The sequence below is a fragment of the Amblyomma mixtum genome, chromosome 2, assembly GCF_055824585.1.
Source record: "Amblyomma mixtum isolate Tamu chromosome 2, ASM5582458v1, whole genome shotgun sequence".
Taxonomy (NCBI): domain Eukaryota; kingdom Metazoa; phylum Arthropoda; class Arachnida; order Ixodida; family Ixodidae; genus Amblyomma; species Amblyomma mixtum.
The window spans coordinates 221,101,727-221,128,196 of NC_143013.1; the positions used below are offsets into that span (position 1 = coordinate 221,101,727).

A 26,470-nucleotide genomic window follows, 5' to 3' on the forward strand; every position below is an offset into this window, starting at 1 on the left:
TACGGCGATCAAGTATTCTGTGTAGCAGCGGCATAACTCCCGAGTTGAAGTGCAAATCTCAAAGCTCAATCTCCCACCTTAACTGTTATCTTTAAATACATATTTAAATTCATTGGAGCGTGCTGCAGAAGTAGGTGGTCAGATCATTCGAGAGGATACCTACAAGCTATCTCAGGAGACGAAAGATCTGATGAAGAAACGCCAAAGCATGAGGACGTCTAACTTCAGAGATAGAATAGAACTGGGAGAGCTATCGAAGTTATTTATAAGTGCAAGGTAGCCAACATAAGAAAGTTTAACATGGAGAAAACCTAGCATGCTCTAAAGCATGGAGGTAGCCTAAAATCAGTGAAGAGATAACTAATCACAGGTAAAAACCAGATGTATGCGCTAAAAGACAAAGAGGGCAATGTCATAAGCAATATGGATAAGATGGATAAGATAGTTAAAGTATCCGAAGAGTTCTACACAAATCTCTACAGTAGTGAATGTAATGAGAACGTTACAGAGAGAGGCAGTAGAGCACAGCAATGGGACATCCCGCCAGTAACGAGGGAGGAAGTAAAGAAAGCCTCAGGAGCAATGCAAAGGGGTAAAGCAGCTGGTGAGGATCAGGTAACAGCAGATTTGTTGAAGGATGAAGGAGAGATTATGCTAGAGAAACTAGCCACCCTGTATACGCTTGCCTCATGACCACGAGCGTATCAGGAGCTTGGAAGAATGTGAACATTATTTTAATTCATAAGAAAGAAGATGTCAAGGACTTGAAGATTTACAGACCGATCAGCTTACTATCCATTGTCTACAAGGTATTTACTAAGGTAATCACTAATAGACTCAGGACAACCTTCGAATTCAATCAACCAAATGATCAGACAGGCTTTCGTAAAGGATACTCAACAAGAGACCACATTCATGCAATCAATCAGGTGATAGAGAAATGGGCAGAATATAACCAACCCCAATATATAGCCTTCATTGACTACCAGACAGCAATTGACTCGGTGGAACCGCAGCTGTCATGCAGGCATTGTGGAATCAGGGTGTAGAAGAGTGTTATGTGAAAATATTGGAAGATATTTATAACGGCTGCACAGCTACCATAGTTCTCCATAAGGTCAGCAATAAAATTCTAATAAGGCAAGGAGGTGTCAGGCAGGGAGACACGATTTCACCAATGCTATTCACCGCCTGTTTACACGAGGTGTTCCGGGGCCTGAAATGGGAACAGTTGGGGATAAGAGTTACTGGAGAATACCTAAGTAATTTGCGATTCCCTGATGACATTGTCTGGCTAAGCCACTCAGGATATGAACTGCAAAGCATGATGAATGAGTTAGACAGGCAGAGCAGAATTGTGGGGCTAGAAATGAACATGCAGAAAATCAAAGTAATGCTCAACAGTCTAGCAAGGAAACAGCAGTTCACAATTCGTAGCGAGGTGCTAGAAGTAGTAAGAGGATATGTATACTTAGGGCACGTAGTGACCGCTGATCCGGATCATGAGAGGGAAATAACTAGAAAAATAAGAACGGGGTGGAGCGCATATGGCAGGTTCTCTCAGATCGTGAAAGGCAGTTTGCCAATTTTCCCCAAGAGAAAAGTCTTAACACAGCTGTATCTTACTGGTTTATGGGGCAGAAATGTGGAGGCTAACAATGAGGGTTCAGCTTAATTCAAGGACAACGCAGCGAGCTATGGAAAGAAAAATGATAGGTGTAACGTTAAGAGACCGGAAGCGGGCGGAGTGGGTGAGGGAAAAAACGCGGGTTAATGACATCCTATTTGATATCAAGAGGTAGAAATGGGCTCGGGCAGGGAAACAGGATGGCAGAAAAATTTGATTATAAATTATTTAGTGATCGCACGCGAATACCAGATGGTGATTCATGCATAGTAGTCTTCCGCATCATTATAGAGAAGAAAGCATGCCACCAAGATTCGGTGTCTATACTCTTTTAAGCTGAACTCTCTTCATTAGCCTCCACGTTTCTGTCCCAAAAGTGAGAAACATGCAGGCTAAAGAAAAGATTTCAGCTTAAGTACCAAAGTGGCTCTAATGACACGATGAAGCGGAAAAAGTCTCGACACTTGAACAGAGAACAAATAGGAATTCCAACAAAATTTTAGATTCTTGTAAGGCTATCAAGCATTTCTGAATATTGTAAACTGCACTCTCACACATACAGTACGCATGTATGCCAAGCTCACATTCAGTAGCCCTGTTTTCCGGCTGTAATTATCACGGTCTGAGCTCAGTTACAGATTTAAAACCAGCCAAAAGAAGCAACACAGGAAAAGAGAAGAAAACAGGTTGGACTATCAATTGAATTTTTTGTGAAGGAAAAGAAGGCTCGCATGAAGATGCGCACAAACATGACCCACACCAGCGAAATGCAGGACAACAAATAACTGTCACTGATATACAAGCACGTCATCTAAAAGAGAAAATTCTTTCCGTTGAAGATTGACTAATGGCTTCGCTACTCATGCAGCCGTTGCCTTGGAGATATGCATCAAATACCTTAGAGATTTGTTTACCACTTCTATACACCACTGAAGTGTCACAGAAATCAGGCGCGCACACTGATGGGTCATCTTATGATTTACGCTCATGACATTGGCACTGTAGGGCCAGATTAGAAGCTGCCTTCCCCCTAACGAGTTATTGCTCACTCAGGAGCACATTAAAGACACCTGCACATATCCCTGAAGTAGTTTCTTGCACAAGCTAGCGGAATGTGATAAACCACTTCTTGCAAGTCCTGAACCTAGTTTTATGGGATATCATACTGCTATCCCGGTTTTTAACAGCAGCGCAAAGGCCACCAACACAATGCTTGGCGCAAAAATTACATTTAAAAATTTTCCCGCCACTCAATTTGATTGAACTCATGAAGTCTACACAAAGGACTCCATGATAACCGTTCTGAGGTGAATGGCAGTTCAGCCTAGCCTCTGGAATCTGTGCCAAAAAAAAACGGAGTCAACGCATCGCAATTTACTTCCGAAATCAGCCGGTGCTGATGACAATTGTATTTTTTGCTTTTTCTGGCTTATAAAGCTCCACTTTCAGAAAAATTGACGTCTGTGGTTAGAATGCGGAACTCTATCAACACAGGTCAACTTCAGTTTGCCATCAGTGTCCCTTTAATGCCCCAAAGTTGAACATTAGCTCCATCCATAGAGGAGGGCTGTGCATAAATTTCGACCACCAAGGAGTCTTTAGCATGGCCTGACATTGCATAACACACGGGCAAATATGCATTTCGCCTTGTCGAAACGAAGCCACCGCAATTCAATCCCGCGTCTTTGGGCTCAACAGCCGAACACCAATGCAGTAGGCCACAGCAGCAGGTGAAAAACAAAAGAGAGCCCTTAATAGGCAGCCTAACTTGCCAAAAGCAACATAATGAGGGGTCACACAAGTAGCAGTGGACTAGGAAAATAAAAGCTACTTGTGTCGGAAGATGTCTTCAGTGCTTACGTCAAAAGCCTGCTTGCTTGCTGGGCATCTTAGCACCAAGTGAAACGCTGGCAAAGCCATACTGCAGAGCTTGGAAGAGGCGTTGCTGGTAAAGCTATGTGGAGCTTGCTGCAAGGTAAAAAAAAAGGACTAGAATCAAGCATGCGAGGCACGAACAGGCACACAGTGCACATTCTTGGCCATGGTGGATCAACTGGCTTCTTCTGTCTTCCTAGTATTGGCAGCTTGAACATTAGTGCTCACCTATGCAATAGTTTTAAGCAAAATGGAAAGTGTCATCCCTGACATTAGTCTTATTAGTTTTAGTTTGCGTTTACTGCTTCTTTTCAGTCTTCTTATTGCACAAAAAGCTTATAACATTCAGAGACATCACATATTGGATCCATTTGCTGACTACAAAAAAACTAAGTTTAAACTAGGCACCCAGCCAGCAGGAAAGTAACGCCTAATCAGGTTACCACCTCATTTCTGCTGGTGAAAATTGCCGCTACATGTCGACACAATCGGCCCAAAATGAGACTTTCTTGACCAGATTAAATTATTAAATGATACCATTTTGGTGATCTCCTTGGACGTTCAGGCATGACAGTGTCTTTTACTATGAGGAACAAAAAGCACATGCCTAAATGCACACTTGATAACAGATAGATTTACAACTTCAACTGTTGACATTGTGATATTTGTGAACCAAAAAGAGTATTTATATTGTGAGGTTTAACACCTCAAAGAAACACACGGGCTATGAGGAATGGTGTAATGGAGGGCCTTAGATTAACTAAGATACTCTGATGTTCCTTAACGTATGCTGACTCAGCACAGCAGGCAGGGGTCTTTTGTGTTTTGCCTCCTTCGAAACATGGCCACCTCAGTCAGGATTGATCCCAGGTCCTCAGGTTCAGTAGCCGAGCGCCATAAACACTGAGTCACAGCAACAGAACGTGAAACAAAGATGCTTTCTGTAACCTAACTGTTCAAATGAAGACCGCCTAAATAAATCACGAAGACGAACCTCGACAGAGCCACATCACTTGAGCACGGCGCCAAGCATGATGATTCGGCACACTTCGAGCATGCAGTGAAAAAGTATGCAGCAGAAAGCAGCAAGCTCATGCCTAGAAGCAGCACGCTCGGGCTGACAAGGTTGGGACAGAGACAGTTGCATGCTAACATTCCCCTGCTTCAACAGCTGACCAGAGAAAAGAACATTTCTGTGAGTTTGCCTTTCTTGAGCTGCTCTGCTGAAGGGTGCTACACCCAAAAACTAGTGAAATAAATGTGCAAATATAGCTATTTGTGCACTTCCATTTAAAGGTCATAAGGCTGGCACAAAACACCAAGTAGCTGACAAGGAACAGGTCCACGAAGGGTCAACGCTCTCACACTCCAAACCATTCCTTGCAACAATGATTAACTCAACTGCGCACTCAAAAGTGGAGGCATTTCCATGAAAAAAGTAGCAAGGAGCCGGTCGCAGAATGAAACACAACTGTTTAACCACATTTCGAAGCGGGCCTGGCAACAAGAAATTCATAACTGCGGCAATCATTCACACACAAGCTAGCCTCAGACGAGACATCACTTGCATATCGATATCCAGCACCGTTTCTACAATACATGCCACCATTCAAAAGAACAGACCATCACAGACCGACATTTTCAGTAGAAGGCTGGTTTGCTTCAAATTCTGCATGGGCCCCTCAATTTGAAATCTGCATGATTAGCACTGATTACACATTATCACAGGTATGATGAATTAATAGTGCCAACTGCAGAAAAAGCACACTTTTTTCCTTTAACATCAGGTAAGGTGTTGAAGAGGTACCTCAGCATATTTAAGTCAGTCAGATTTATTTGCGCCATTGGTTATAATCATGAAACAATCAAGTTTATTCTTCGTACATATTAAAGGCTCAATTACCCTTAAATTTCACTGCAACTTCGGGATTTACGGCAAATGTAGCTAGGGCACCTGTGTGCATTTTGCAATTGTTTGGACCACTTCAGCTCCGACCCAAAGTATGAAAACGCGAATGCCAAAACAGAAGCGAAAAACTTCAAAGCAATTTGTTTTTTTCTCACCGTTCTGCTATCCAAGGCTAGACTACACTGGCTCGGCTATAAGTACGAACGCAGCTGGCTATAAGTACGAACGTAAACAACCTTTCAGCGCTGTGTGCTGCCGCGATAGGCACTGCGTCTTCGCGTCTCTGTACTAGCTGTGTTGATGTGGCCAGTTGTGCGTAAAGGTTTTGAAATAATGTACAGGTTCGAAGAAAATTAACTTACCAATGTCACCCGGGTAGTGGTCTCCCACCAGCTGCTCCACCATGGACGAAATGAGCCCCGCCGTCAGCATAGTGTTTCCAGTGAAGGCGTGCAAAGGACGACGCGCTATCCGTCGAGCCCGCTGACACACAGGTTTACTCAGCACCTTACCACGTTTTCGTACATCGCACCAGCGAATTTCACTGCTGTCGGCACATCACATATCGGAAGAGTGACAAATGCTCATGCCATCGATGGTTCATGCCCTCAGTACAGGCTGTACCCTCGGCAGCACAAAAGACGAGCACTACAAACAGACCGCAGGCTGCCATGGCTCCGTGCCCGCTCAATCGCGGGAAACGCCGCTGTTATGCGCCGTTCGTGCTAGTACGCGAAGCTGCCGACGAATGGCGCGCGCAGCCCAGGATGGAGCAGACGACGCGGCAGGAGTTGCACGCAGCGTAAAAGACTGCGCGCAATTCTGCTACTGTGTATACTACTCTCCGTTTAGTAAGATTGATGTGCGGACACGATCGTTAAAGTGCTAAATTGTTTTTGTTAAGCCATGTGCACATGTACTTTAGTAAAAGCTGCTCATCAAGGAAAATATGAAATCGTCGGCCGGGCATACATATTGAACGTTGCTCCAATACCGAGATGAATGCCTAAGTTTACAGCTATATCGACGGTAATTGTTACTGTGCCTCTTTGTACAAAACACGTATTCTTAGCATAGGTCGTATCTGACCCAATATATAAGCAGAAACATTAAGGAAGCATTTTTGTGAGCGATGAGTGAATGGAAAAAATTTTACTGTCGTATATAGAATAAAACATACATGCAAAAATGTTTTCACAACTTCAAAATCTTTCTAGATAGAGGCTTTGATGTCAGCGGTTTCACTACATCGTTCCTGTCTGTCACCGATAAGGCATAGTTCGCAAAAACAGGGCGGAAAAACTTTCCGCAGATGAGTTTCAGAAGCTGGCTGTGGTGGTCATTGGACGCAAGCTCACATTTCAGTGCTCCATGTTCTGCAAGAGCCTCAACTGCATTGTTGACTGCAGCTTGCAGGGGTTTTGATAAGAACCGTCTTTTGTTGAGCAACACCTTGACGTAGCTCTTGAGGGCATACAGAACATACAAAAACTGCGTTGAAGGATAAAGGAGGCCTCCTCTGTCCTGAAGACGGATCAAACTGTCACTGGGCGCAGATGAGGCTGGTCGTGTGAGAAGAGCATTGCAGCTGCTGCAATCAATTTTTTCTTGAACGACGCGAGCCAAATAACCTCCTAACATCGCAAGTGCTGCAGTGTCTGGCGCTGGCAGCAACGTTTTCTGTGTCCTGAGAAGGTCTTCAAGGAGACTTTTCGCCTCCGGTGGAAAGTCGTCCGCGCGCTGGGTGACTGCAAGTTTCTGTGCACTGTTCAGTGCTCCAAGTGCTTGCCTTTCCGTTTCTATTACGTTGCTGTGTTGGGAAGCAGACACTAACCCAGTTTTTAAGGCCTTCTCTACGCCAGCGAGTACCGCTCTAGCATCTGTCTGATCATTGCTTCCTGCAGACCGCCTTAACCAGCCAAAAAACGACTCTATGGGGTCCGAAGAAAACTTTCTGGTCAGAACAAACTTGAACCCCTCTTTAGCAATGAGGTATTTGACGCAGTCAACGTTTGATTTTGTCGTCATCACAAGCGCTTGATATGTTTCCTTGCTTAGGAACTGTTTCGCTTGGCACTTACGCCGCATGTCTTCAAGGTAGCTCAAGAAGGACGTTGTCAGCCAACTCAGGCGCCCATCTTCAATAGAGTCATATTGCCTGCTGTCTGGCATTTTTTTATGAATGTGCTGCACGCAATTGCTCACATCCATTAGAAGAAACCAGCGGTGCATCGTGTCCATAAACATGACGGTTGGACCCACAGCTGCAAAGCTCATGTCACACGTGTGTCCTGCTTGTTCCTGGAGGAGTTTGAGCGCAGCAGTGACCGGAGGTGAGAGGACCTGGACCGCCTTGACACATTCATTTTCTCAATGTTTGACGGAAAGACGTGCTTACGCGTTAAAAAACGAACAGGTCTCACGATGCTCCCTTGTTGCATCTTGTAGAGGTCTTTGAGGTAGGAGGAGGAAATCTTGCCGTCCTTACCGAGATCACGGGCAAGGAATTGGGATCTTACGTTCTTAATTATGTGACATTGGTCGAATGCGATAAACAACTTTCGTGTCGGATCTTGAAGGTGCTGTATGCAGTGCGTTAAATTTCCATTACACAGCAGTTGAAAGACAAGAACATTGATTTTGTGATTATCGGCCACAATCCGTACAATCTTAAAGCCAGTTGCTTCCACTTCTTTTAGGACGTACTTTATCAGGGAAAACATTTCCTGGCCAGTGCAGTTTCTAGTGAAGAAATACCCCACAGGTATCTGGATGCGCACTGAAAGCCCTACCAGCACAAAACACAGAAGTGAGTTGGCTAAAACAGGAGCACTACCGGCTCTTTCTTCCGTGCTGTTCCCCAGGTCTACTTCCCCCACAGACGAATCTTTCTGCTTGTTATATTGTAGCCTCTGCTGAATTCGCATCTCATCAACTATTAGCGAGCACACCTTGGCCTGTTTGGCTTTTAGGCCCGTTACCTCCGCCTAAAGGCGTTGCTTAACAAGGGATGTGAAGCCTACCTCGCCTGAACTGACTCCGAGGAATCTTTGCAAAGTAGAGCGGCTTGGCAGTTTCAGGGGACCTTCTTTGCGGATATGCTCGTACACCCGTGTCGACAGGTTCCTTAAAATTATGCAATGACGCACAAGCTCGGACCAGGTTGTCCTGACTTTGCAAAAGTTCTTGACTTGGTCGACCAGAAGCCTTGCACCTAAGTGGTTTTCACTGGCTGCTTTGATGACACCGGCAAAATCAGCAATATGACAGTCCTCTTTCAGTTTCCTTAGTTCCTCCTTGTACTTGTCCACTGTTTGTTTCAATCGCTCTATTCTGGTTTTCAAGTCCCACTATTTCCATCACCACTTCTGGCGTTCGACAACAGAAATAGAACTACGGATGTTAGCCTGCATCGCCTTGTCTTTTGCAGTTCTCGGTGTTGATGCTTCCGGCTCGACCAAGTGCTCACTGTTTCTGATTGAGTCATCCATGTTTGAAGAGCTTTCAAGTGAAGGAGACGACGTAGTTGGTGGTGGAGACCGACCGACGACGTCGACGTGACAAATAAGGCCACTTGCATCTGTCGGCTTGGAAGCAGCACGGATCAAGGCCGGGGGGCACGGAATGGACGCTTCCCGTTTTCGCACAGCAGCATCGCTGCGCGGTCTCTTCGCAGGTGGCTGCATATATTGCGGATAGTCCATTAAAACGCTTGGAGTCGCACCTCTTTTCAGCTTCCGGGTTTTGCATCCTTCCTTGTAGTCGCTTGAAAGGAAATGCTTGCTGCAGACGACCGAATACCGAGATGTGGTATTCCAGTCCCTTCATGAGATACCTTTTAGCCACTGCGCTCTTAGTTCGTTGTCGCTTGGAATCTCGTGGAAAGAAATTTTGGTCTTCCGCTTTGCGTCAAACTTGCATCCCGGCACGCAGCAATAAGCCATAGCAAATATTAATTTAGGTTGAAAGAATGCCAACTAAGAAAGTCACCAACCACGACATTACAAAATAACCTACTCGGTTTCTTCGTCAGGTGCGTGTGACTGTTGGCGAGTTGCAGAGAGAGCGCCCCTTCTTGGGTTAAGCCGCACACTCTCCCTCGGCGGCACCTGATGCAACCTAAGGAGCAAGTGCTCAGCACTGGATGTCCTGGAACATGGTTAAAGATGTGAGCCACGCTGTAGGACTGTGGTCATGCCTGGAAAGCTGCAGAGCGCAGTCCCTGTTAGTAATAAAGCCCCTTGATACTTGAAAGTTGCGCCATTCTATGAAATTTGCCGCCGCGCCGCCAACCGTCGCACATCCTCCTCGCCCGCCTCTCCACTCAGCGCTTTTCTGACCGATGATTGGCCGCTCCGGCCGGCCCCAGCCGTCGCCTTGGAAACGCGTGCGCGTCGCTTTGCTTGTGTTGTTGTTTTTCTTCGGTGCCTTGTGCAGGCCGTCTGCTTCTGTCGCCGGCCGGGCTTCATTCAGCTAATTCGAAACCTGTTTTTAGCGCCGCTTTATTCCGGGTTGCTGCGCATTTCAGTGCACAAGGATTAGGCGCCTTTTTGCTAACTTGTTCCGGCTCTGAGTGTGCTGGTTTCGTCGATGTTGATTGTGTGTCTTAGGAATGTTCGGTTAGAGGACTGCGCACTTTCTTGCATAGTTGCGGACATCGTTTTTGTGTTACCGAATGTTTGCTTTTATATACTTTTGGTAATGGCTTAGGACGAGTTGGTCGTTTGTGGAGTAGGCAAAGGCCACATTTATTCCGCGGCTGCCGAAGCCCTTGCAGCCGGCCGCAACTACGCGCACGCCCATCCATCCTGGGCTGGCAGCGCCGCCCCGCGGAGAAACACGGCGGAGTCAGACGGCGCTTCAGCAGCCTTTGACCAGGCACAGAAATGCATGGAGTCTCCAGATGCTGCGTTCGTTGGCTAGCGCTTCGGCCAGTTCCGGCTTCCTTCGGCCCGTTCTAGGCCCGTTTAGAAAGGCGTCTCCTCCAGGCATGCTTCCAGGTCGCCTGTTTTGGGCTCTATGCTTTTGGGCAGTGCGATAGCAAAGCACTAAAACCAAGTGAAACTTTCGTTACAACAATAAAGTTTTTGTGCACATATTTGCATTAAAAACTTGAGAAATTTGTGATGCGTGGATGCATGAATATGCGTGTCGGCACATGCATGCGTGTGTGCATGCGTGAGTGCGCACGGTCTAGCGCGTCAAATCCAAAGCCGACCCGACATACTGCATGGCCGTGAGCTTCGTTTGTTTTCTCGTGCTGCTGCTGGGCACTCTTGCGCGCCGCTGTTACTGTGCTGGAATTGCAAAAGAAGGATTACCGGTGCGTGCTGCTGGTTGGCGCGCGCTCATCCAAGAGGAGGGGTAGCAGTTCCCAGTTAACTGATCCGTCAGGGCATCTGTGTTATGGATGTCTGGTCGACAACAATAATGAGGTCAGCAGTGCGGTGCCTGTTGTAACTATGCGTCGTTGCCGCTATTCGTTGGCCTAATCATGAATGATCAGACTTGATCCAGTCGATTAATACTCAACTCGGTGAATTTATTTACATCTTAAATACAAAGAATCAATAGCAAGCAACTGCACATCTCTCGGAACGCTCGAGCAGTCAGCTAAGCTAGCTGTTCGGCGTCCGGAGTACAACTGCCTCTCCCCACGCTGTCTCGGCCCCTTCCAACCGCGGCACCTTTGGGGGGGCATCGGCGCCCGCGCTCACACAAAGAGCTTCCGCTTTGGGTGAGCCGGCACGGCTCTTAACTCATTACTTCGGAAGACCAGAGCGCGAGCCTCCAAACGCCCCCCCAGGCGCTCCCCGGGCCAGAAGGACATGTGGCGGAAAAGGACATGTGGCGGAAAACGACAAGTGGGAGATGGCACACACACAAAAAAAAACTCTAATGGGCGGTAGGGTGAGCCCGTCCTTGACCGTCGCGCCGGAAGGTCGCAACACTCCCCCGCCGAATGGGTCAACGGCTCATTCTACGTTTCTGACAGCTCAATCCGGTACAAAAGCTGTACAGGCCGTCTAACCACTTTGCCCTTCGGCAGCCGGACTTCGCAAGACCTTATCTTTTCGTCGCGTCCGTGGAACACAGTTACCGCTTCGACGTCGGCAAGCACTGTAGTCAAGTCGACAAAGGCTAAGCACTACTGACGCCCGATTATTTTCTTCAAAGCTGTCTTCACACTTCTTACTAGCCTCTCATAAAATCCACCCCACCAAGGCGCCCGCTCCACTATGAATTTCCACTGTATGCTAGAGTTAGCGAAGTGGTCTTGAGTGTCCGGGTGCCGCAGAACATCCCAAAGCATACTCAATTCTTTCGATGCTCGTTTGAAAGTAATTGCATTGTCAGAATAAATAATGCGACACAGCCCTCGTCTAGACACAAAGCGGCGAAAGGCCTGGATAAAAGTCTCAGTGCTCATGTCCTTCACCAGTTCTAAATGCACAGCACGCGTCACAGCACAAGTGAAGAGAACAATGTAGGATTTAGCTACACTTGAACCCTCTTTCACGAGGAGTGGGCCAGCAAAGTCCACTCCAACGACCTCGAAAGGCTCTGCTTGAGAAGTTCTGTCGGGGGGGAGTTGGCCCGTGTCCACTTCGACGCGGGAGGCACTCAGCCGCCGGCACACAACACAGGAGTGCACTACACTTTTCACCAATTGGCGGCCGCGCACTATCCAAAACCTTTCGCGTAGTTGGACGTGCGTGTCCCGCACTCCTGCATGCAACAACTTCTTGTGAGCCTGACGCACTAACAAGACGGTGTATCTGTGCTGTTTCGGTAGGACGATAGGGTGCCGCTCGTCGTAGTCCCTGTCCTCTGAACAGGGGCGACTGCGTATCCGTAGCAACTCGTTGTCATCTCTCCGTAAAAGGAAGTCTTTGAGGGTTGAATCACGCGGCGTCCTGTCTCCTTGGCTACGCGCTGCAGCTCGGTACCGAATGTCGATTTCCGTGCCTCCTTCAGCCAATAAAGTTGTGCACGTTCCAATTCAAGAGCCGATAGGGGACCCGTATGCCTTTGTTTTGTTTGCAAGTTATTTACAAACCGCAGAATCCAACCTGTCACCCGGTTTACCTTAGTTGCGGAGCTGAATCGATGAAGTCTAGGAGTTCGCTTTCTTCTCCGCAGACGGGGTTCGTGGCTTTTACTTCCCTTTGTTCTTCAAGCTCAACAGGAGTGAAACAGTTCAAAACAGGCTCTACCTGTTCATCTGAAACCGTCACTCTTAACACGACTGCATGAGTACAAGTCGCTTCCTGGCAGGAAAATGAAGTTTTGCCTTGCACTGCCCATCCAAACACTGTTTCGAGTGCCGTTAGCCGAGCGTCCAACTTCTCCATCCTGCCAGTTAGAAATTCCCAGAGGTGATCTGAACCGACCAGGACATCGATCTGGGCAGTGTGAGGATGCTGAAATTCGTCACCCGGTGACAATGAGAGCTTCGCGCAGAGTCTTCCTGATCTGCTTGTCGGGAAAAGGGATGGCTTGGTCGCATATAGTAGGTACCTCCAAGGCCTCAATTTTACATTCTGTTTTGGGGTCATCTTTTCCGAATAGACGCACTTCGACGCGTCGGAATGTGCGCTGCTTTTGTACTCCTCCGAAAACTCCAATAGTTAGTATTTCGGTTCCTAGCAGTCGGCAACCGAGCCGCCGCGAGCAATCTTCTTGGGTGAATGCTAAGAGAAGCAAGAACAGATGCAGTGGAAAGCTGCCATCATCTGAGATATGCTTTTTCGTTTTTCAAATATAAATTCATATTTAAACTGGGTTCAGCACTGCATTGAGGCAAGCACCACTGGCCAAAGCAGTGTTTCACTCATCTATATGAGAAGATATTCTCTCAAACTATATATTTATAGTGTTTTCTTTTGTTTTACTGTGTGGAATATCATTCGATATATTTGCTGCAGGCACGGAGGCTTTCACTAATAGGTGGACAGAACATAAGAACGCTGACTGCAAACATCTTGCGCACAATTTTCACCGATGAAGTGGGGAAGATGTTCAGCGTTTTTGGGCAGCGGGGCAAAAGAAGCTTGAAGGACCTGCTTTTCTTTGGCGTGATTGAAGGGGTGTATTTGGTAGGCTTTTACAATAGGTGCATGAGTACTAGTTCCTTCCTATGAGTATGCCAGTAAGGCCTGCACAATTACCTTGAATTTTAAAAATTAACGTAAAATGAGTGATTGTTATATTCTTAATGCCAAAACAGTGCTACTATTTAGTCACACTGGAGTTCATATCGTAGCATGAGCCACTAAGGCTTTTTTCATATAACCTGTTCAACTGTGCCTGCACAGTTTTCCAGTAAAGTGTGACTGCTTTCCAGAATTGATACGAATGGACAGGCGCTATCCTCCGCGGATTCCCACACGATACAGCAAGCAGCAGCAGGGTGGCTGAAGAACTGCTTACTGAGGGTGTTAGCAGCTTCTAGAAGGTAATTTGTCCATTCATAATTCTATTTAAAGATGCAGTGTAACATACAGTTATGAATATCACATTTGTGTGTGTGTGCCTTTGTATAAACCAATGGTGTAAGCGAGATTTTGAAAATTGTTAGTTTACATGAATATGGCTCTCTGCATCACTGGTTTGGGTAGAACTAAAAACAAATTTTCAGTTGGTGCATTTTTGTTCAGGCAGCATTGTGATGGAACTAGTGTCCAGCTGGAAGAACCATTACACTGGGAGGTCAATCAGGTGAATGAGTGCTTCCTGCTACGAAGCTGTCAACTGCATGTATAATCAATGGGGTACTGTCGGCCAAAAGTTTCATATTAGCACAACTAAAATCTGGCTTACGGCGTTGAAGCGATGATCCAATGGACCTGATCGCAGTTTTGCAGTGATGTCTATTTAAGAATGATTGTGATTAAGCCAAATAAATAGTAAAACTAATATTTTTTGATGGCCACTGGTACCATGTAGCTCACTTTAAACTTCTCTCTGTGGCTCCAGAGCGCGGTTTCTCGCTGTTGCGGGAGCACCTTGACAGCATTGCTTAGTAATATTTGCTGGTGCAGGAAGACCTTAGTAATATCATTGGTAATACTTAAGTGCATTTTGATGAATAACCTTAATTGCAAATTTTATATATCTTATGCATCTAGCTTCTGTTCAGCCTTTAAATCTCCATAGTTTTTTCAGTCAGTAATTAGTCAAGTTAACGGCGCAAAAAAGTTAAGCATTGCATCTCATTTGAAAGGGGTGTAGGCTTTTTACTTTGTTATTTCATGCTAGACACAGCCATAATTTTTTAATATGTATTTCAGAGTTTGAAAGGGGCATAGGCTTTTTATTTTGTTATTTCATGCTAGACACAGCCATAATTTTTTAATATGTATTAAAAAAATTTATATGTATATGTATTTTATATGTAACAGCTTAATTTATAACTTTGCATTTTCAATTTTGCCATATTTAGGTTTTGTTTTGCATTTTAAACTATGCAGCCTTTTTGTTATCTTTAGGTGCTGAAAGGCGTACTGATAGTTTCACACATTTAAATTTTCAGTTTTTTTGTATCATCTGGTGACTGAAAGTTTTGATGACTTTTAGATGTGTATATTTATTTCTATTTCTGCAGTTCATAAGCAGTGTTCTGTTTTTGAATTTTGGAGAACTTCATCATTATCTTGTAGCCATTGAAAGTTCTGTGGGCAATTTTACACCATTGGTATTAAAGTTTGACCATCTTTAGTAGTTTTAAGATAAATTTTTGTGCATTCTGGTCTTTGAATGTTTTGGTGACCGCAACATCATTAGTCTTTGTTCGTAGTTTTGGTGCTATGTCATATTGTAGTGGTTTTTTAATGTGTAAAGTTCGAACTGCTCAAATTTTTTGTACTCTTGTTATTGAAATTTCTGGTGACAAGTCTTCTAGTCACTGAAAGTTCCCGTGACAGTAACGCCTGTGTTTATTTGTAATTTAGCAGTTTTAACTCTATTTGCATTGCATTTGCATTGTTTCGTGAAAGTACTGGTCACATATTGAAACCTGCTGTATTTATTTGTCGTTTTGCAATGTCTGAGCAGTTATATATTTTTGAATTTAGGAGAACTTGATCATTATTTGTTGCCATTGAAAGTTATGTGAACAATTACACACCAGTTGTATGTATTTGTGTTTGGTCATCTTTATAATTTCCAACTAAATTTTTGCACTTTCTAGTCATTGAATGTTCCGGTGGCAGTGCCATCATTTGTCATTGTTTATGGCTTTGATACTTTATCATATTGGAGTGATTTTTTTGTGTTAAGAGTGAACATGTCATTTTTTTGTATCCTGGTTATTGCAGTTTCTGGCTACAAGTCTTCTGGTGACAGCAAGGCCTGTGTGTTTATTTTTAATGTAGCTTTTTTATCTAGTTCTGCATTTGTTTGTTTTCAACTCTATTTATTGGTCACATATTGAAACCTGCTCTATTATTTGTAATTTTGCAATGTCTGAGCAGTTTTATATTTTTGACTTTTGAACTACTTGACCATCTTGTTTTCCTATGTGTACTGAAAGTCTAAGTGAAAAATTTACACCTTTTGTATTTGTGAATTTCAATAAATATTGTTACGCGGCGGCCAGCTGAAGAAGGAGACGTGGTGAACCATGGCTATGAGATGATTTAATGGCCGCTGGCCTAGCGCGGGCGCTCCGTCCCGCGCCACTGCCAGCTTCGTCTTCGTCACACTACCTGGGGCCTCCGAGCGATCGTCCCGATCGGTGACGAACAGACGGCGAAATGGCGATGGTCTTGAGTGAAGGATCGAACAATATGTAGAAGATGGTCCAGTGCTGGCCGCCACGATGAGAAAGATGAGAGAATGAGTCCCGGTCCACGAAGCATCCGGGCCGTAAGGTGCCAGGAGCTGACGGCCGAGGTCTCTGGACGCACCGAACGGCAGGGGCAGGGGGGCGGTGTCTCCACGTTTGGGTCTTGGGTCAGTGGGGTCTTGGGTCGGTGGGGTCTTGTGTCCGTCGGGTCTTGGGTCGTCGTGTCGTGTGGTCCGGGCGGGGGACGGGGCTGGGGTGAGCGTCGAGGTCGGCTCAGGTCGGGCGGGCTGGGGCACGGCCGTGCGGCGCTGACCAGGTACTCACGGCCGACGTCCACGGCAGGCCCAGGACACCGAAGCTCCGTGACCAGGATGGCGATGAAGGGACCCCAGCACCTCACACTAAATGTTACGCGGCGGCCAGCCGAAGAATGAGACGTGGTGAACCATGGCTATGAGATGATTTAATGGCCGCTGGCCTAGCACGGGCGCTCCGTCCCACGCCACTGCCAGCTTCGTCTTCATCACAATATGTTACTGGTTTTAACATTGGTTAACATGCTTTTAAATGTGACATTCACCATATGCTCAACTGATCAGCCGATTCTGCAGCATGGTTAAAACCAGTATATTGATTCCACCCGAAACTCAGAATTCCTAACAATTCAGTATTTCTACGTGGATGGCCTGCAAAATAATATTCCAGTAAGCGCTACGAATCAGGCAGGCATTGAATAAGGCTATTTGAGTTCAGGTCTGCAATACCTACTGATGTTCTTGGCCGAAGCTTACTGAGACGTTTTCAAGACCATATTGGAGGGAGCGTTAGCAGAAAAAAAGCTGAGCTTGAAGCCGGCTAATAGCAGCTGATGGCTTGTAGCCAACCTGCTTGGCTAAACTAGCCAAGAACTAGATGTCTTGAAGATGACTTTGTGTTTCCTGAGTTGTGAGCACGAATCTCTATCCAGGCCTCCTGCTGCTCGCGAAAATTAGCGGCGTCTATCGGCCGTTTATGCACGCCGCTGTCTGCATTTCATTGAAGGCGCTTCTCTCTCTGTCTGCCAAATGGATAGGTAGCGAAGCCATGTTGCGCGGGTATTTTGAGACGCAGTTGACCTTTTAGGTTGGCTGACCTTTAGGTTTTAGGTAGGCTGGCTGACAAGTGGGAAGCGTCGGAAACAGCGTGTTTGTCCAGAAAGTGGCATTCATCGCTTTGTAATAACCGATATGATGCTGCACCAGTGCCTGCTTCCAGTTGTATGCCTACTTCTTAAAACTTAGTAAATATTGTGATACATGTCGCAAAAGCCATCTTACCGTGCCCCGGCTGTGGTTTCGTGTTTGAACTTAGTACTATTGCGTAGTCACTATTCTATTTATGCTGCGGCTGATTCAAGCATTTCCGAGGCGGCAGCGCACGACACAGCATTGTCGAATTCATCGCGTTTCCTGGGTGAACAGGCCTTGTGCACGTGTCCTCAAAATAGCAATTACTGTGGTTTTCCAGAATAGAAATGCGAGAAACAAAACGCACGCGCGGATCGGCAAAGGAAGTGAATGTTGTTATGTAAGTCACCTGCATGGAGGCAGCTGATTCTGACCGATTAAGCCAGATGAACACATACGTTGATTCCGATATTTTTTGTGCTCCCATACAAAAGTTCATGTGCCTGTCAGCCTTCGAGGCCAGTCTGCAACGCCGGCCTATTACACTACATGTCAAACGTCATTATTTATGTGCTGTCGCTAATAGACCAGCGTGGTGGGGCGACGTCTTGTCGTTCCCCAAAGAGAGAACGTGGTCCTTTCAGCCACGTGTATTGAAAATCAGTATAGTGTTTCCTCACTACCATGCCAGCTTCAAATTTTCCGGCTGCCGCGCAAGGCATACTAGATTGCATGGGAACGATCTTGAGCTTTACCCGTGCGCATGATCGTTTGCAGCCTTGCAAAATCGTTACCTAGAATATTTTACAGAAAACGTAAAGTGCAAGGAATGGCTAAGCACCCCACTTTCGAATGCTCAACCTCAATGTTGCTGCCTTTACCGACAAGTTTTAGGCTAACCTTTAGCCACACGGGTGTACTTGCATGCTGCACTTATGCAGAAGCCTTGAATCTACATTTGTACTGAACTGCATGAAAGCTTGTGCGGCGCGCATGGTGTTCATCTATGTTTGAGACGCCTTTCTGGTATAAGACATTTTTTGCGTGGTACAGCGTACAAATCATTGAATTTATGCATAGACGCATACACACATGCGCACATATATATTTGTCACATGTAAGAAGAACATTAACAGAAAAGGAGAGGATGCCGTGACTTGGGAGGCGACTGAACACATCGTTGGGGCTTTAATTTAATCTAGGATTGGGATCGCCTTAGTGCTTAGTAAAAGCACCACGTGCTTCGACAACGTCTGCCATTCGTTTGGGCAATGACGCATAAAATTCTTGGAGGAGCCTATGAGACGTCCTCAATCTTTCCCACTCTTCGTGTACTGCCTGCCAGAGTATCTCTTTGCAGCTTTGCTGAAAAGTTCTCCGTTGAAGGCGCCTTTTCATGAGGCCCCAAAGGTGCTTAATAATATTCAGATCGGCACCCTTGGGCGGCCAGTCGAGGACTCGAATTGAGGCCTGTTCTGTACAGGCTGTCTGGTTAGAGAATGACTCATCAAACACTGATGTCTCATTTTGACCACTGCGACAAGTCTTCTGTTCGCTGCCTTTGGAGAAAAAGGAGTTTCCAGCAGTCTCCCAGCATTTCTCGAACTCCCGCGCCGGACGTCCGAAACACGAGACCTCTGTCGAGGACACAGCCATCTTTCAATTAGCAGCCTCAGCTTGACCCTGCGTAGCACCACTCCGTCCGACGCCCTGAGGACAGACTCCGCCACTGGCAGCCGCTGCCTTCGCCGGTGCTGCCGCCGTCGCCAGCCCTCGCCGCAAATTTGCTTCGCGATGAGTCGCGTCCGGTACTAATTCTTCCGAGGACCGTGTTCCCCGATCTTAACAAAGACTGGTACCACCAGCAACGCCCTAAACCTCACGAGACCGCAATACTTGGAAGCTGGAAAGTTGAGAGCCGCATGACTACTGTTGCAGAGCAGCCTGGACCTGGAGCCAAAAGAGGTTGTCAGGGTCTCGCTAGGCATAGCCAAACAAGGAGGCGCCCATGATAGAGAAGAGCGCAGGAGCACCATAAATTCTGTGGTAGTCGTCCGGGGCGCAGTCCTCATTCCGGGGCACCTCGAGAACGAGCCTTCCCACGTGCTCCTCAAATTGTTCGCAGACAAAGCAGTCGGTACACTGAGCAGGGTGCTTCTGCAGCACGGAGAGGTTCTTCTTCAGAGGGCAGCTTGAGCAGTCTCGGGATTTCAGCAGTGGTTCACGTAGCTGACTTAGTTGATGTCGCACAACATGTCTTCACTTATTGTGGATGGCATCTTCTGCTCTAAGAGCAGGGTTTTCAGTTTACCCATGCAAGTAAATAAAGGTCCCTTCCACTCTGATATTCTATTATACGATAGATTTATCTCCTCGATAGGCGGATACTCCAATGCACCAAGTCATAGTAGGAGATCAAAGTAGAGAATACTTGCGGGCCTTCGAAGTGCACGATCTGGATTTTATTGAGGTTCAGAAAAATAAGTTTCCTAAGTCCCTTCATGCTTTCTCCGTCCAAATGCATAATCTTGTTTCCAGCCATAGGGAGGCTCTTGAGGTTTTCCAGGCATTCAAATGGAGACCCAGAGGTTTGCGTTATGTGACAGTTCTCTAGCTCAAGTGTCTTGAGTAGCGAAAATTCACAAAAGGCGCGATTTGGTAACGAGCTGAGGCTGGTTCCACTCATAATTAGCCGTTGAACGCTGCTGTTCCATTGACAATTTCCGGGACAGTACTGGAATTCAATGTCAGGTGGCACATTGGTATCGGACATGTCGAGCGTATCTAACCGCTTTAAGACAAAGATTGCCTCAGGAATTTCGGGTAATTTTGTGCCGATGAGCGAGGCATACCTGAAACCTCTGTTCAGAAGCCGGAACGCGATGGTGTGAATATTGCAGATCTCAGTGAATAAATCCACAATCTTGAAATTAGAGGTTAAGTTGTACCTACATAGGCCGACGAAGCCGTAGATGTCAAAGTTACATCTTCCGTCGGCTCGTGGCGCGTGGCAGACGGCGATGGCGGCTTGCTGTGGCTTGCCGAACGTGCCATTAAGTGTGATCTGATCAATGTCATAGAGCACGGACGGAGTAAAAATTCTCATCCTGGAACGTAACGAACTGGTCGTACTGCTTATCAGTTGCTAGTGAAAAGTTATCCCATGTTCTAATCTTGATGGACTGGAGCGACATGCAGACGGTACTACCCTGAGCAGTTTTGTTGTCCACAGGTTCGTTGGACACGAGAAGCTGTCCTATCGTCAGTGTCTCCGGGTCGGCAGGAATGAAATACTGTGGAACGTCCAGCTCTACAAGAATGTTACAAACGGCGTGGACATATTATCCGTTTTCAACGGTCATGTTGCAGCGCTTAAAGCGGTCCAGCAGCGTTGCGTAAGGAGCGATGTGGGTGCAGTTCATTGACGTGTTGAGGCCATAGGCTGTTGTCACAGCCCACAAAATTAAAGCGCCAGTTTTCATGCACATCTTCGTCTGAAAAAAAAAAAGAATGTGGGCGTTGAGCAAACCATTACCTGAGCTCATTTTCTTCTTAGGTTCCCTTTAAGTGCTAATAAAGTCACCTCTCGCGGAATGCTGTCTGCATTTCGTCGTCGGACACGAGAAGCTGTCCTGTCGTCAGTGTCTCCGGGTCGGCAGGAATGAAATATTGCGGAATGTCCAGCTCTACAAGAATGTTAGAAACGGCATGGACATATCTGTTTTCAACGGTCATGTTGCAGCGCTTAAAGCGGTCCAGCAGCGTTGAGTAAGGAGCGATGTGGGTGCAGTTCATTGACGTGTTGAGGCCATAGGCTGTTGTCACAGCCCACAAAATTAAAGCGCCAGTTTTCATGCACATCTTCGTCTGAAAAAAAAAAAAAAGAATGTGGGCGTTGAGCAAACCATTACCTGAGCTCATTTTCTCCTTAGGTTCCCTTTAAGTGCTAATAAAATCACCTCTCGCGGAATGCTGTCTGCATTTCGTCGTCGGACACGAGAAGCTGTCCTATCGTCAGTGTCTCCGGGTCGGCAGGAATGAAATATTGTGGAACGTCCAGCTCTACAAGAATGTTAGAAACGGCGTGGACATATTATCCGTTTTCAACGGTCATGTTGCAGCGCTTAAAGCGGTCCAGCAGCGTTGCGTAAGGAGCGATGTGGGTGCAGTTCATTGACGTGTTGAGGCCATAGGCTGTTGTCACAGCCCACAAAATTAAAGCGCCAGTTTTCATGCACATCTTCGTCTGAAAAAAAAAAAAGAATGTGGGCGTTGAGCAAACCATTACCTGAGCTCATTTTCTCCTTAGGTTCCCTTTAAGTGCTAATAGCAATGGCAATTTGCCAAGTAACCTAAGAGCTCGGCATAATATTGCAATGTATTGTTAAAACGGCAGTGATGGAAGCAGCATTTTACTTTTTGGAGCAGATTTCGGAGCAGTAAAAATGCCAGTTTGGAGCAGCCATTGGTGTTTTCGGAGCAGAAAAAATACCAGTTTGGAGCAGCCATTGGTGTTTTCGGAGCAGAAAAAATACCAGTTTGGAGCAACCATTGTTGTTTTTGGAGCAGATGGCGAATAAATTACGCCAGTGTACCTCCCGTGTTGAAAGCATCACTGAAGCGACTGACAATTACAGCTATTTATTATGAAACACACTGTACATTTCACACAACAGTCAACACGAATGACAAGAAATGAACAATTAAGAATGTGAATAGTTACAGATGGTGTGATAAAACAAGTTAAATATTTAAAGCACCAGTTCTTGTGGCAGAAATAGATCAAAGCCAAAAAAGGGGAGCAACATGATGTGAACTAGAAGAAACCACAGTCACTAATGACACTTGCCACAAAAGAAGTAGAAGTTCAGAATCAATCCGAGCCTGAAGTAGTCAGTCACTCAACACATTTCACAATAGTCTGCACGTTACACTCTACGAGCCCGCACTTTTTCTTTTGAAGCTTCAAGCTTGCAGAGAGCACCCGCAAGCCTTTCCTGTCCTTTCTTAAGTAGTTCCTGGCCACTTTCAATGTCATCAAAAGTTTTTGCCTTCATTCCTTTTGCAATCAATGCTTCTGCATTGCAAAGCATCTTTTTTGCTGACTGAATCTCCATTTGCAGGTCCTGCTTTTGACATCCTTTTGTTGAATTTTGGCCATGGTCAAGTTTGCTTCTTTTGGCAGCTGGCTCACACTCAGCAGTCAGTCTTTCTTGGTAGCGTTTATATGACTGTTCCACAGCAGTGAGCATGTCACGTTTGACTGGAATGGTAGAGACGTTCTTGTCATACCTTTTCGCAAATGACTGTATGGCTCGCAATCCATTCACGCTTTCAATAGACAGTTTGCTGCGCTCCTGTAGGATCCGGCGATTTTCACTAAAACCCCTCTCCACATCAGCGTTGCCATGTGAAAGAGAAAGCAGGGCTTTTACAAGCTTTCCTACCAGAGGATATTTAATGCCACCATTTTTGTTCTGTAGGCTGAAGACATGTTGCCATGTGCTGTCAAGTCGTTCACATGAATCAACGCACAGCGCTTCAGATGAAATCAGTGAAAATTCATCCATCAGGGCTGAGACTTCCTTGGGAGCAATCACCTCTGGAACTTGCTGGGCCAAGTTTCGAAATGCCACAGCTGAGCTTTCTTCTTGTGCACTGCTTAGGTCAAGACACCTAAGATCTTTTAACACACCATTGTCAAAGGGCAACCTTGAAAGTAGGTAACCCGCAGACTTCATAAAGAAAGTACGTGCCCCCAGCCTAAACAATTTTTTTTCTTCTGCTGACCAGTTCGTGATGGAGCCCTCTGTGTCCACACCTATCTCAACAACTTCCTTCCAGTTTCCTGGACATTCAACGTCAAGAGATTTCAGCTGTTCCCCTGTCAGGTCACGGTACACATCACTTCGCACGAAACGGCTGAGAACTTTCTTGGTCAGCTGTACCATTTCTTCATACAGAATGTGGAGTAGAGGTTCAGAGCGCTGGAAAAGTTTCAAGAATCCAACAAAAAGATCTGTGACATTCCTCAGAAAAACTGCCTTTGGGAAGAGGTCTTTCCTGCTGAGACTTTGTCGGAGGCGCTTGTACATTGTAACAGAAGAGTGAGCCGTTTGCTTCACGTCTAATAGCATGGACTTAAGTGCCGGATACTGCTCAATAAAGCGCTCAAGGGCAGGACCTAGGGTGAGCCAACGTGAATTTACATGCCGAAGGAAGACACTTTCTGGCAGGCCAAGACACTTTTGGTGTGTTTTGAGCACAGCACTTTGAACAGCAGAGTTTTTCAGGTAGTAGTACACATCTAACAAAGTTGATTCCACTTCACTGCCAAACGCTTCAATTCCTTTTGCAAAACTGTTGTGAACTTTGTGCAAACTACACTCTCCTATGTCTAGCAGTGCAGGATTTACATCTTCCTTAAGCTTTCTTTTCAAACTCTTCATAACATTTGGGCCATCACTGTAGAAGCTCAACATATTCCTTTGAGGAAGGTCTTGGATGCCTTCCTTCACGTGTGCAAGTAAAACATCTGAGGTTGCACTCCCTAAGTGAAATGAACACAAGTGCTCCACCACAACCTGCTTGCAAACTTCAGAAAAGTACCTAACTACAATGTCCAGCTGTTGGCACCGTTGTTCCGGAAGAGGAGTTTCGTCGATTTGGATGGTGTAGTACACACCCGCCTTGTTAAGTTCATCAACAACTGCTCTTTTAAAATATGGCCCAAGGCCATCCGACACTATATACGAGACTTTTTTTCTGCCACACTGAAATTCTTTTGCAACCTTTGAATCTGGAAACATCAGAGGGAAGAGCGAGGTTGCGGTGTCCCCCCATGAATATGGAATCCCAGAAACAGCCACACCAAGAACAAAGTAAGTCTCTGCCAATGTGACACGATCTGCTTCAGATACATCCGGTCTTGCGAGAAGGCATGATGTCAACAGAGCTTGAGCAGCAGCAGGCTTCTTCAAAACTCCCAGCTCATTTCTGTGTTGCTTGCAAGCTTCAACGTGTTGCTTATTAGAAGCATGCCGTTTCACAGCATTTACGCCATGTTGTGAGCAGTTTATAACTTTGTTGCAGATAATGCAAGTGGCCTCCTCCTCTTTTGGTCCTGCTCTGCACCACACAGCAATACAGTCACCATTGGCATCCTCTTCATTTAGCACCTGGGCCTTAAACTTGCTTTTCCGCCCTGAAATAATGAAAAAAAAAAATTTTTTTTTTCAGACTACTGACAATTGACAACTGCTGGCTCGGATTGTAAAATACAAATGGATATACACATATAAGCTTACTTCATGTCAATCCAATACGCGCCAAAGACCTGTAAACTGATGTCTGAATCTGAAGTCACACTGTTTCGGCCGCCTGCTACTAGCGAACTACGCGCTCCGTCAGCGCCTAGTTGGCCTCGTTTGAAAGCCCGCGCTTTTATTTTTACTTTCTTTTAAGCAACCGCGAGCAACACGCAACATGAAAAATTGTACAAAAATTATACGCAACGTGCGATTCTATTGCGATTTAAACCAAGTGACCAATGCGGTTGTTTTCGATCGGCTAAAATAAAGGCCCGCGCCTGCCACCTGAAGCGTGCTAACCCTAATGTCGTCGAGTAGTTCTCCGTGCCCACTGGTGCGAAAAAGTCTAGGTCTCTGCGTTATTTCGGTCAGAAACGGAAAATGAGTCAGGGTGCAAAGCGTGCTCGTTATGCTGTTCATGCTGCCAACACCGCGTTGCCACAGTACGCGATGGATAACAACAGCGAAGTACCGAGCCTTCGACGACGCGCAACAACGTCGTGACTGAGGACGTTTCCGCGTGCACGTGCCGACTCCAGCCGCATAACGATAAACACCGCTACCGTGACTGAAAGAACTGGCAAGACGCGCGCCCGGGAAAAGGTGACGCAATTTCAGTCATATCGCCATCTGACTTGCGCCAGGAACTCAAGAACGTTTAAACGCGGTGTCGATCTTACAAAAGGGTACATAAATCACCCTGAAAAATATTCGAAACTTACCTCTGATCGTTGAAAGCGCCATGTACCCGGTAGCGAACCTGAAGGCAGCCCACAAAGAACACGACTACAGTGTTCTAAACACGACGAACAGCTTGCCAACGTGCGCCGTGTAAACATGGAGGCGGGCGCGGCTTGACCCGGCTACGGCCAAGGCTACAACAGGCTTCCACTGGATTTTCAATAATGATGATATTAGACATGTTTTCGGTTTCTGTGTGGCTTGACGTTTTTTTGCCTTCGTTTTCCCAGCGCCGTTTCGGCGCAGATGCGGCGCAATTACTAATAAAAATGCTTGTTTGGCGCAACATGTAGCAGCATTTTTCTTTTGGCGCAGTTTGGCGCAATTGGCGCAGCACTTCCATCACTGAAACGGTGCATCTCTACATGAGAAACTGAATCTCTTATTGCAGCTCAAGGATACCCATCCAAAATGACCACATTAAATATATGTATCCTAAGATAAACAGATTACATGTAAGAAAATGTGAAAACATAGCCACTTACAAGTTGAACTGCCTTGGGGCGAGTTTGTGCTGCATCCAGGTGACTGTGTACAGTCGTCAGCTGATGGAGCTGGGCCGTCAGAATTAAGCTGCTGCCTGTCGTCATCACTCCTTTCTGTATACAAGCATAAAATAGCGTTAGAAAACCAGAGGCAGACACTGCTTGCATGCAGTGAAACCCAGTGTAGGAAATCTTAGGAGAAGGCAGGGTAAAAACAAAGCTGTAATGATCAGGATTTTTCGCTCACAACGCCGACGACAGCGCCGGATTTTCCACATCGTGGTATCCTTAACGCTATCGTGTTAAAAAGTATTTATTGCAGTTGCCTCAAAGTACGCTACAGTTATTAAAACCAGCCAGACGGGTAACTCTGTCAAAACGTTTTGTTTTCCGCAACCTGACACGCGTGGCAACCTGAAAACGCTTCATCTCGGCTCAGTTGACAATCCACCCGGCTGAGCCAAGGCAGGACGGCGGCGACGTGTGCTTATGCTCGGAGGTAGAACACAACGCGCCAGCACTGCACCTATTATATTTCCAAACAGGGGTAGCTGTCGGTGCGAACTGA

The 26,470-nt window shown here is 46.1% G+C and overlaps 2 protein-coding genes and 1 pseudogene across 4 annotated transcripts in view; 1 reads left to right on the forward strand and 2 right to left on the reverse strand.

Annotated features, from left to right (window-relative positions):
- LOC149362659 (uncharacterized) overlaps positions 1–26,470 on the forward strand; it is a 176,227-nt gene that overhangs the window by 64,913 nt on the left and 84,844 nt on the right. For 2 of the 3 annotated variants that reach the window (XM_089573153.1, XM_089573154.1), the window contains exon 3: positions 13,759–13,869. The exons of the other annotated variant lie outside the window; for it this stretch is intronic. In XM_089573153.1, the coding sequence (XP_089429279.1) occupies positions 13,759–13,869 (111 nt within the window). The remainder of the gene's footprint in view (positions 1–13,758; positions 13,870–26,470) is intronic. 3 annotated transcript variants of the gene reach the window in all.
- LOC149362669 (uncharacterized) lies at positions 6,245–8,338 on the reverse strand (annotated as a pseudogene).
- On the reverse strand, positions 21,992–25,732 carry LOC149362670 (uncharacterized). The gene is made up of 2 exons (XM_089573149.1): positions 25,399–25,732; positions 21,992–24,570 (listed from the first exon to the last, which is right to left on the reverse strand). The coding sequence occupies exons 1-2, from the start codon at positions 25,418–25,420 to the stop codon at positions 22,295–22,297; spliced, it is 2,298 nt and encodes a 765-aa protein (XP_089429275.1). The 5' UTR covers positions 25,421–25,732; the 3' UTR covers positions 21,992–22,294.

What these genes read in the sequence shown, in the direction of transcription:
- LOC149362670 (XM_089573149.1), bottom strand. Translation starts at nt 25,420, where the DNA reads ATGGCGCTTTCAACGATCAGAG. An exon ending in GGCGCTTTCAACGATCAGAG is followed by an intron (nt 24,571 to 25,398) that starts GTAAGTTTCGAA and finishes TCATTATTTCAG; the next exon opens with GGCGGAAAAGCAAGTTTAAG.